Here is a 12173-nt window from a genome sequence, read left to right on the forward strand (position 1 = left end):
TAAAAATACTACCAAAAATACATAAATCATTTAAAAAATACATTTTATTACATACATGCAAATAATACAAAACATTACAGAAATTTAAATATACATTAAAAATACATAAATATGAATACAGAAGAACGATGTCTGTTGCATGAAGTACAAGTGTGTCTCATGTACATCTTATCCCATATAGGTGGTACATGTGTTAGTGTACCCTTTTAAAGAAGTTCTGTGCTGAAAAGGATAAGTCAAAACATTTATACCTGATGCCCAGTAAATTGTTTCCCACCACGATGTTAAATGATGTTGCCTGTTACCCATCAGCTTTCTGTTCTATTAAGCAGAAAATTCATAATAATTGGAAAATTCACCTGTGAATGTGGGAATACTGTTTTTAAGTGTTCTCTAGACTAACTGGACAGCCATGGTTGGGGTCTGCGAGTTCAGCCTCATTAATGTCATAGAAGAGTTTGCTCTAGATACATAATTTTCTCACACAGTAAAACTGAAAGTTACGCCTTCTCCTCATGTTCACTTGACAAGACTTGTCCATTTTAAAGGACTGTTAAAGAATTACAAAATCAAACAAAATACTGGATTTAAAGAGCTATGAATAGTAAGCATGTATATTGAATAAAAAGTTCCAGGAAGGGTTAAAAGACAAAGTATCTGTTGTTATCAGCTAGCTTTTTAAAATAGAATTCCTGAACTAGATAAAGCATCTTACTTAAAATGCAGATTATTATTGTCATTTTATCAATGTCTGAGTTTAGAAGGTATTTGGCAAAGTGTCCAGAAAACCAAAAATTCGGTTTGTAGCCACAGAGACTGCAAGATACAGAAAGCTGATTAAGCTCTATTAGAACGAGACCTGTAAAGCAGAAGAAGGTAATCAAGAACAGCTGGCATGGACTTAGGAAAGACAAATCACACTTGGCCAGCCTGATTGCATTCTGTGAGGAAACAGCTGGCTACATGGACAAGGAGTGAGAAGTGAACACAATAGATCTAGACTTTAGTACAGCTTTGGAAATAATTTCCCACAGCACTTTCACTCAGAAACTGAGGCTACATGGCATAAACAAGCTGGAAAACTGCACTGAGATGCACTGAAAACTGACAGGCTCTGTGTGTGGTAGCTGGTGGCTTGGCAATAACAAGTTGAGTACTCACACAGTAGCCTACGTTAGGAATTTGGCCAATAAACTACAAAAAGTTACTGCCCCCTCTGTGCAGCGTTGGTCAGGCACTGGCTGGACACAGGGGTCTGTTCAGCACTTCCCCAGATCAAGGCAACGCATCTCCAGTGGAGGCTGCAAAGATCACTAAATCACAGCACCTGATGGAGATGCTGAAGGAGCTTGAGCTTGTCTACCCTGTTGAAGAGTCCAAGGGGCCATGTAACAGCAGCCTACAACTGTATACAAATATGACAGAGCTAAACTCTCCTTGGTAGCGGCAGGCAATGCAACAAGAAAACAAAGACAGAAGTGGCTCAGGAGAACCAAAGAGAACACCATGAAACAAATTATTTACTTGGAAGGTAGCTAACCTGAAAAAAAAAAAAAACCTAGGATATTTTTATTCTGGATGGTCTGTGCAACACCCAGAGGTCCTTTCCCACCAAGCTGTGCTGAAATGTAACGCGGATGGCTTTCCTGGTCTAGGATTCTTGTTTCTTGTTGGAGGGTAGCCTAAAAATGGTCACCATTATGTTGTCTGGACTTTATTATTAATACAGGAATATGTTTATGTATGCACATGAGCAAAAATTTAAAAAGACTGCCATCTGCTGATGTCTGGCAAACTGCAGATGTTCTTTTCTGAAAACAGTTTTTCATTACCACATTTAAACTGTTATCCCCTATTTCAGTTGGCAATGTAAAAATAGAAAAGATATTAAATGGATTTTGAAAAGTAATCGATTGTAAAGTAATTCATAAATTATAGAGTGATACAACAGTTTGCATTGAAAAGGGCTTTGCAGATCAACTAGTTCCAACCTCCCTGCCTTGGGCAGGGACACCTACCCCTAGACCAGGTTGCTCAAAGCCCCATCCAACTCGGCCTTGAACACTTCCAGGGATGGGGCAGTGACAGCTTCCCTGGACTACTTGTTCCAGCGTGTCACCACCCTCACAGTAAAGAATTTCTTCCTAATATCTAATGCAAATCTACCCTCTTCCAGTTTGAAACTGTTCCCTCTTGTCTTATCGCTCCGTACCCTTGCAAAAAGTCCCTCCCCAGCCTTTCAGCGTTCTATTTATTCAACTCGCAAAAGTGGTGAGAAATGCCTGTTGCCAGACTCTAGGAGTCACTAAAAGAACCTAATAATAAACTCTTGAATGCAGCAGCTCAGAGTACTAACTTCTCTAAATAATTACACGAGTTTACACAATTTACCGTTGCAATTTAAAAATTTTTTATTATTTTTAAAAACATGCTACCAGTGACCGATACGATCAGTTTTGACTCAAGAACGGGCTACTCCTGCCTATCCTACCGCCTTCCCTTCCCTTCACACCAGGGACCCCTCCTTCTCTGGAGTGGCCTCACAGGGCGGCCCCTCCGTGAGCCCCTTTGCTCCTTGCCTCGCTGCGATCGCGGTTTCAGCCACTACCATTACAGCGCTGTTCGGGGTTAATCACTCCCCGCAAAGCCAAACCCTGAGGAGCGCGGAGCCGCCGCACACCCCGCACTCGCACCTCCCGCCACATTCCCCTTCCTTCCCCCTCCTCCCTACACCTGCAGGCCCGCGGCTGCCGGGGCGGGGAGAGCGGCGTCAGGCCCCTGCCTCCCTTCCCTTCCCTTCCCCCGCACCGCCCAGCACCCCCGGCCCGGGGGAGGAGGCATCCGGGCCGGTGTTGTCTGACGGGGAGGCGGATGGCGGCGGAGCTGGGCGGCGGGGTGCTGCCCTTCCTGCGGCTGCTGGGGCAGCTCAAGGTGAGCGCCGAGACAGAGCCTCCCTCGGGGGCCAGCGGGCCCGCTCTAGGCCGCGGCGGCTGGCGGGGGGGGGTGGACCCGCGGCCTTTCCGCGGAGCAGGCCGGGGTTCTCAGGTGGCTTTCCCCAGTAAAGCACCGGGGTGGGAGTTGAGTGGCGCCCGGCCTGGTCCGGACCGCACTCGGCGGAGAGCCGGGGCCTTGCAACGTGGCGGCCGGCGGAGAGCCGGAGACTCCGGGGTGTGGTTTGCCGGCCCGTCGCGGCGCCTGGGAGGCCGGCGCCGGCTGGGAATGGGCAGGGTGGCTTGGCGCTTCGGCTGGAGGCTTCTGCCGGTGCTGCTGGCCTTGGCTGTGAGAAGCGGTGCCGGAGCTTCCCGTCCGGGGCCCTGGGGCAGGTGTTTCCCGTGAGCTCCAAAGCTTACTGAAGCATGGAGGCCACGACAGGACAACGATTCTAGCGGCGTCTGTGGAGGGAGGTTCTTCCGAACTAAAAGTTTCGGTGTTTGCATTCCCGTGACGCTCTCTCTCTCCTCATGCAGAGAGTACCGCGGACGGGATGGGTGTACAGGAACGTGGCGAACCCAGAGAGCGTATCCGACCATATGTACAGGATGGCGATGATGGCTTTGGTGACCAAAGACAAAAGCCTTGACAAGGACAGGTGAGGCTGCTGCTCGTTGTCATGACCACACGTTAGTGTTGTGGGAGTGCTGCAACCAAAACGGTTAAAACAACTCTCACACTGAGGAAGAGCTTTTAAAATACACTGAAGGAGTTTGAAATCTATTCCTCTCTTTTCCCGCCATCCTTTGGGTAGGGTGCTGCTTACTTGGAAAGCTGGAAGGAGCTAAAAAACTTTAATTCATTAACTGCAAGTGCTGTGGCAAGCCCCAAATGCAGGGTCTCTGAGCTGGCTTTCTCTCAAGCTGTAAGCTAGCTAAAGACCCTTAGTTAAAACACACTTGGAAGCAACATGAAGGAAAATAAATCCAAATACTATATGGATTTTGACAGAGCAGCAGTGCAGAGCCTCAGAAATCATATAGCAGAGAAAGGATCATTGTTGAATGATTGTCAGGTCTACTTTGGGATCATGCTTGCTTTGTCCGTTTAGGAACTGATGTGAAGGCTTTTTGAGTATCCTGCTGCAGAATGGCAAAGCTGCAGAGCTATGAGATAATGCACTGAATTTGGCATGGCTCCAATCGATTACCTTCTACCTGTTTCAGGAATAATACGAAGTGTGTAATGTAGCAGGTTATCACAACATCTTCAAAAGCCAAGCATATGAAAGCTAAGTACATTACTTCTGAATGCTCTGCTCTGGTACAAAGTGTATTTATACTTAAATCTACTTTTAAAAGCAGCAGTGGCTAGAAATTGGGAAATTAAAATCGTGTGGGTGGAAATTACTTTCCTTAGCCAGAGGAGTGAAAAATGTGAAATTTTTTAAAAAATAAAAACACAACTGAAACAACTTGTAAAATTTATGAAGGTGGTAAATTATGTAGTCTCTTAGCTTTATGAATAACATAAACCACTGCAAAACTAATTATTCTGTCTCTGCTTCTTGTCAGATGCATACGATTAGCTTTGGTTCACGATATGGCTGAATGCATTGTTGGAGATATTGCTCCTGCAGATAATATCTCAAAAGAAGAAAAACACAGGAGGGAAAAGGTATGGATATACAGTGTGAACACACAGAAGGAGAACGTTTGAAATAAGCTTATTCCTGGCTGGATTTTTGGTAGCCTGAATTAGTCACGTTGCTCAGCGTTCTCAAGAAGTGGGGAGCAGGTAGTAAGTGCACTGGGTGGATGACAGTTCATGGTGGATCATTCTTGCAGTGCCAGATTCTGTGATTATGACAGAGACTTGATTTAAACCATTTGCACATATCACCAGACATGGGTGTCTTCTTTTGTCATGAGTCTTTGGGTGCAGCATGTGTAGAGTTATTTTATTATAGAGTTATTTTTTGGCCTTGTACATATCCAAACTGTTGGTTTGTCATTTTTGGGTTGTTGCATTTTTTGAGGAAAATGTAAGCCACTCCTCCAGCCACAGCTAGAGGGCAACGTGATGCCTCAGAAACTCGGAGATTACAATTAGCTCTAAAAAAAGTGTGTAAAAAATGCTGCAGTGATTATTTCCCCCCTCCGACTTTTATACTTACCTGTTTAAAACTGGGGCAAGTGGGGACAAGGGGGTGGGATGGGACATGACAGTTTGATTAGCTCTAGGAGTAAGCTCTTTGCTAAGAAAGTGGAAATTAAAGATCAAATAACTATACAGCATTCTTAAAATACAGTCTTTACTGACTGCAATCTTGGTATTTTTTTTCATTGTAGTTCCTCATTTGTCCTTACACTAAACAAAACAAAACAACTCTTTCTTGGAAGCCTTCAAAGATGTTTTTTTCACCCAAGATCAGTCTTCAGCTTTGCCTGGAGGGAATTGTCATTCATGTATAGGCAGTGAAAAATACAGTTTGATGCTAAGTTTTCTTAAGTGTTTGCATCTCCTTCTGTTACTGTTTCACTTAGTGAGAACTTTGCTGTTGATTTTTTGGGAAAGAGGGTCAAGCATTAAAGGTTTAGACTGGCTCTGAAATACTTCATTATAAAAAGACATTAAGGGTAACTGTTTCCTGAAGTGGTTTGAGCTGATACCTTGCTTCTGGTGCAGAGTTCTCCTTTTTTCCCTTTGCTCTACAGCTGATGTTTTCTGCTTGTGTAATAAGTTACATTTAGGCTCTCCAATACTCAGGATGCAGAAAATTACCTTGATTTAAAAAAAAAAAAGGGTTTTTTTATTTGGGGTTTGGGTTGTGTTCTTTTTACCAGTTAAGTCACTTTGGCCTGCTAACCTTGAACTCTGCTGAGCTCCGGAGTGGGAAGGAGGTGGGGAGAAATGAGACCTTGATGCTTCAGTGGTGAGGAACACTTGATTTAGTTCAATCATACTAAGAAACCTATGCCCTGTATTTGAAGTGGAGAAACAAATGATGGCCCAAAACCTTTGTTGGCCTGTGATGTTGGTTATTTCAGAAGCAGTCCTTAGTGTTACTAGGAAAACAGTAGAAATAGCACAGATACGAGACTGATCAGCAGGGAGAGCACAAAGAGCACGCAGAACAATTTCTGCTGGCTGGTTATCCAGTCCGTTTGATACTCTGTTAAACCTTGTATCAAGACTTCTGTTGTTGAGCAAATGGTATCTCAGGCTGGGAGCACTGTGTTTTATTGCTGCAGAGTATTAAATGGGATTTTTTTTTTCCTCTCTGTTTTTAAAATTGGAGATTTTTAAGGCTTATGTTGTGTTGCCTGCCTGACAGATGATAGCTGTTCTCAGCCCTGAAATGTGGGAATGTGCTAGTTGAGTGTCTGGGAGACAGCAGTTTCTTGTCAATAGTAGGAGTTAGCCTTTTGAAGCTGCTTTTATGAACTGCACCTGTAGCCTATTAAGTTCAAATGTTGCCTCTGCTAGTTAAATCTGGCAGGGAGGGGTGTTGAGTGCCAGTACTTTCCCAGTATTTGACTTACTTGTTATGCTCTGGGTTTCTTTTCAAACTCTTGAAAAAATTGGGTTGTTTCACTTTAAGGCTGTTTTTCTTATGTTTAGGCTATTCCTCTAACAATTTACTTAAACAACTCCCAGAAAAGAGTCTTTTCTGAGTGGTCCTGTTGTTTCTCTGGCAGATTTATCTACACGTGCACTTTAAAATAATATACTGTGTAGTATATGTTTTTGCAGACTTCGAAAGAGGTAATTCTTAAAAAAGATAATGATAAAAATCTGTTTGCTCAAAAAATTGATAAATGATAGTATCTTCTTTTTTTCAGGCAGCTATGCAGCAACTGACCCAGCTTCTATCAGAGGACCTCAAAAAAGAAATCTACGAACTCTGGGAAGTAAGAATGCATTCTTTTAATCCTTTGATAAAATTTAGGGTGACCCATTGTCCTTTGCCTGTTTACTTATGAAACTCTTTCCTCTCTTATTTTGACCTCAAGCAAGGTATATTCATTTGCTTGGGAGATAAAAGTTAATGAATCAAGGTCACTTTGAAATCCTTTTCAAACAGAAACACCAAACTTTGGTTAAATAACCAGCTTCTGCCTTTGGCCTCTCAAAATTCCAGGTAAACCTATCCCAGGGCTTTGTTCAGCTTAAGTGTTTGTCTTCTACATCCAGGTCTTTTGGATATAAATCTTTTTTTTTTACTATGATATCTTCTTTGTTCAGATCTGGTTGGTTGCAGCTCATTATCGCTTACATACATGAAAAAATAATGAGATCTGATGATGCTGTGAAGTATTTTCTACATTTTATGCACGTAATAATTCATGTGGCTTGCATTTCTTTACTGTACAGCCCATTAGGCTGAAATATTTAGTAGTAACTTCTGGTTTAAACTTAAATGGGGTGTACTGACACACAACAGTGCTTTTCTACAAACAACACGGATTGGTCCTTAAACATTTGTACTGGAAAATATCTTCTGTATTTAAAGGTGATTTAAGCTTTTGATGTGAAATCATGCTGTTAAATTGATAAGATCTTGTACACTTGCAAACTCAGAATGATTAGATTATTTCTGGGGAGTTAAAAGTTTGTAATTGCTGTGCTTTATCTTCTTCTGGCATACAGTCACATTAGGGCAATCATTAGCTACAATCTCTTGTTCATGTGTTGTTGAAAACAAAGCCTTATATGTTTCTCGGACTCTGTGACCTGAAACTGTATTTTATGCTGATATTCTTACTTTTCCTCATCGAATGAATTTAAATTTCAGATACTTGCAGCCACTTTCTGCCTTTCATTACAGCACCCTGTTTGTTTGTGCTTTCTTCTGATTGCAGTTGTGTGGTGAAACTGATAATGGGAACGAGCTTTCAGTGTTATAATTCAAAGTAAAGGGGGTAAACTGGCATAGCCAGATCTGGCATGTGTATACATTTATTTAGTGAGCACTGGTTCATTCACCCTTGGGAAGCAGTTATAATTGAGGAAAAAGAGTCCTGTAAGACTTTTTGTCTTCTTTTTGTTGTTGTTTTGTTGTTTGTATATATGTTTTTCTTTGTCTCAGCCTTCCCTCATGATTGTATAAGAGCTGTAGATTGTAAGATTGTATAAGAGAGTTAGTTCATCATGTTAGCTTTTTATCATTCTCATTAACAGTAGTTTAACATATGCACACTTTTGATAATTTGTTCTTTGTTTCTACCTTCAGGATAATTTTTTTGCATTCAGCCTCCACCACAGCAGTATGAGTCTAACCCACATTGCAGCGAGTATAACCTAAAAACCTAATATTCACATGTTGGCTCTCTAGTTGTATTTTAAGTTCAACAGCTAGGTGCTTCTTAAAAAGAAGGGAATAAAAAAGGCATAAAATATGAAGCCTTTCATCACTTGGGCTAGCCAGAGGGATTTCCCTCCAGTTTCTTTTTGAGAGAAGTTATGGCCCAGAGCTGAACAGAACAAGATCCGCTGACATTCTTAGCAAGTCCTCTCTGCCCTGTTCTGCCCTTGTCTCTGCTCCTCTTTCCCTTTCAGGCTTACAAGGACTATTGCTTTGGATTGTATGCCTGTGATGTATTTTCACTTTATAACTTAATCCAGGATACTTTTGAAGTAACAGCAAGGTAAATGAGTTAGCACGCTTCAGCTCTGTCCTGCTTTTTTATTTTCAAGAGCGAAAGCACAGGAGTTATTTTTAAAAGCCAAGACTGTGGTGCTTGAGAGAGGAGTTTCTGTTGTTCCAAAGTGTACTGTTATTTTGCACTCTAATACACCTGCAGGGAGGAAACAGTGAGTGTTTATTTTAGCACTGTGCACAGTTGCACATACAATAGCTGATGTTTCTTGAGGTTAATGTGAGATGAGGTATGAATAAGAACTCGTGGGTTATATGGCACAAAGAGTTTAGTAACAGATTGATACTCCCAATTAATTGCTGGAGGTGAGACAGACCTTTACAAGCAAACAGCCATGGTTTTCCTTCTCCTGAAGTTCTTTGTAATGCTGCCAAGAACTGGGTTTTTTTCTGGTGACCAAAAGAAAAGTGTAGAAAAAAATAGCTTTAATAATGTAGTAAGTACTATTTAAGCAATTCAAATATGAGGCAAAGTTTAGAGTGAAAGGAGGAAAGGAAGGTAAAAATGTTGAAATTAAATTGCTTACTAAAATAATGATGTAATTATGTAAAAATGTAATTGCAAATTCAAACCATTGTTTAAACCTGCATAAAGTAGCATATGAATCAATCATGGCTTTCAGAATCTGGTTTCTGACTTTCAAAGGTAAAGCAATAAGCATAACAACAAACAAGCTCCTAATAGTATGTCAGACAAGGAAATGACCATGACAAAACTTATCTGAGCATCAGTGTGCTGGAATTACAGCCCAGGATCTTGCTACTATGAGTGACAGCTACAGTTGTCATCTTAAGATGCAGAAAGAGATGCCATGTTCTGTGGTTTCTGGTAGGAAAAACTCTTCCTGCACTTGTGCAGCTCTTATCTGCAGAAGTACTGGGGTTTTTTTTGATTGTGTGGATCTGAAAACACAGATGGGCCCAGTGTGTGCTTAAGCATCTGGTGTGATTGGTGGTGGTGATGAGGAATGGGGTCAGACCTGCTGGGGCTGTCAAGGTGATGGTGACCTGCACATGAAGAAGCCTTTTTCTGCAGTTAGTTTTGAAAGTCAGGACAAGACCAGCTATGAGATACCAAACACAGTGCAGTAGATTTGGAAAAGAGAAAGTGAAACAGCAAACCTGTCTGCAACCATCACTGGAAGGAAGCAATAGCTAAATTGTTAAAGTTGACTGGAAATGTGAATGACTCATAATATATACTGGTGATGGCTGGAGAGAGGGAAAAGATAGCAGAGGGATTAAAGGACTTAAAAGTCTGAAGGGAGGAAACTCCTTAACTACTCCTCTGCCTGTCTCCTGGTAGAGACACAGAGACATAAGCAGCTCAGACAGATTAGACCAAAGAGATGAAGGAGTGACAGAATAAATGTAAAGAACAATTTGTAAAAACAGGGGTGAAGAAGAGTGTAAAGTAGGTCTTAAAAATAAGTGATGCTAATTTGTGGGCACACACTGTAGTAATTCTTAGCCATAACCAGGCCTGAAATGATCTTTATATGTAAAATACGCATTAATGGAACCCATTGCTGTGTATGTTGTAGGGTTGTCTCCATATCATCCCCGATTCAGCCAAAACACTTGGTGTGTTTTTAAGTTCGAGTATACAAAAGGATTGTGTTCTTAAGTCTTATTACATCTAATAGAAGTTAAACATGTAGTTACTTCAACTGTTTTGCTGAATAGCTGTCTTAAAAAGAGTGAAAACCAAAACTGTTGTGAATATTCAGGTATTGACTTGTACTAATGAAGAAAATTCTAGATGCATAAAAAGCTTCTAATACTCTGTTTCAGAGCAACAATTTTTTTTTCTTCTAACTGCAAATCTGTTCAGGAATATGAAAACCAGTGTTCTGCAGAAGCCAAGTTTGTAAAACAGTTGGATCAGTGTGAGATGATACTGCAAGCATTTGAGTATGAAGAGTTGGAAAACACACCTGGCAGACTGCAAGATTTTTATGATTCAACTGCTGGTATGACATTTGGACTTTTTTTTGTTTGTTTGTTCTGTAAATGAAATATCTGTTGTACCTTCTTTTCTGATAGACATTTAGACCAAGCAAGAACTACTCATTTTACTCATTGCCCAGGTACCTTAAATATTTGGGGTAAACTTGCTGCAGGGTAAAAATACCTTATGTTTATCTGTGTGTATTGAACCTGAATTTCATTTATGCCAAGTTCCTTTTATGGGACTTTTCACCTAGAGACAGGACCCACTTTATGCTTGCGTGTGTTTAAGGATCTCCTCCTACCATTAGAAGGCTGAAAAAACATCTCTGTCTTTCATTGGTGCAGTCAGCACCTTGTTTATGTTTTGTTAGTGTTTCATCAACCAGTGAAGTAAAATGTGTTACCCCTACATGAGCTGTGCTCTTGTGTGACCTGCCCAAGGTACACGTGAGAACCAGTTCAGAGAAATAAAACTTTAGGTGCAGTTTTGCTGCTTTATGTTCTGTCTCTTTTATCCTTTCCAAAGTCAATGGGTAGTGGAAAGGAAAAACAGGTAAAATAACAGTCTTCATTAACTTAGCAAGGGGCTTGAACACCAGAAGATGACTGTGACTGAATCCTAGGAAAAAACAAGGGACAGCCAAACTGGGAGAGAGGACAGCAGTCACTAGATGCAGTCCCTTACAAGTCCCATTTATACTTTGTTGACTCCTCAGGGAATAATAAGCTCTCTGAAAAATTCAGTCATTTGATTAGGGAGGAAGGGAAAAAAGAAAAACATTAGCATAGCAGGAATACTTCATATTGCAATTTACATCTTTGCCCTCCTTCTAGAACTTGGTAACTTAAACTAAGCTGGTGTCTTGAATAGAGCCTAAATAAAGCATATACCCTACGTGCACCTGTAATTGGGGTGGTTTCCTGCAGTAGGATACAGAGTATGGGATTGTCCTGGTTGAGTGAATCATTTTTTCAGCTCTTAAGTGTCTGAGTAGAGCATAAAGTTTTTTTGGTTTTTTTTTTAGGTTTAGGGGGGGAAAATAGCTGTAACTACTCTTACAGTTATTCCATAGTTGGAGTAAAGTGGGAGTTCTCCTTTGCATAAAAGAATAATTTGGCCTTTAATTTTGAGCCTGAAGCAACATCACTTGTAACCTTTCACTTGCCAACCTGTCACACACAGGAAAATGAGAGCCTTTTTAATGAACTTTCTCTTTCTTTTGCAGGAAAGTTTGTTCACCCAGAAATACTCCAGCTTGTATCTCTGATTAACACAGAAAGGAATAAAAAAATAGCTGCTACATCTGATCCACATTCCTGAGGTGTTCATAAATGCTGTAGCTATAATAAATCCTTTGTTTTACAGTCTCTGCATTATTTTTCCTTTGTAATACAGTTTTTTTCTAGCAGATTTTTTTTCTGTGTATTCACTCTTGACAAATCCCAGGACCACTTAGATAGAAGCAGGTAAAATCAATGACCTCCCTGATAAGAGGTTGTGTCAAGGCCACAGTATTTAGAATGGTGTGTTTTCTCAGTTTTAAGTAGTCTCTGATTGATGCAGTCTCAGTTACAAATAGAGTCTCTACTAGTGAAATTCAGATACATTTAAAAAGTAGCTGATTGC

General features: G+C 40.9%; 1 protein-coding gene across 1 annotated transcript; it reads left to right on the plus strand.

The window, feature by feature from the left end:
* Positions 1-2502: 2502 nt before the first annotated feature.
* On the plus strand, positions 2503-11923 carry HDDC2 (HD domain containing 2). The gene is made up of 6 exons (XM_030447602.1): positions 2503-2931; positions 3468-3589; positions 4506-4608; positions 6777-6845; positions 10428-10566; positions 11773-11923. The coding sequence occupies exons 1-6, from the start codon at positions 2872-2874 to the stop codon at positions 11865-11867; spliced, it is 588 nt and encodes a 195-aa protein (XP_030303462.1). The 5' UTR covers positions 2503-2871; the 3' UTR covers positions 11868-11923.
* The last annotated feature ends 250 nt before the right edge of the window (positions 11924-12173 follow it).

The sequence above is a fragment of the Calypte anna genome, chromosome 3, assembly GCF_003957555.1.
Source record: "Calypte anna isolate BGI_N300 chromosome 3, bCalAnn1_v1.p, whole genome shotgun sequence".
Classification (NCBI taxonomy): domain Eukaryota; kingdom Metazoa; phylum Chordata; class Aves; order Apodiformes; family Trochilidae; genus Calypte; species Calypte anna.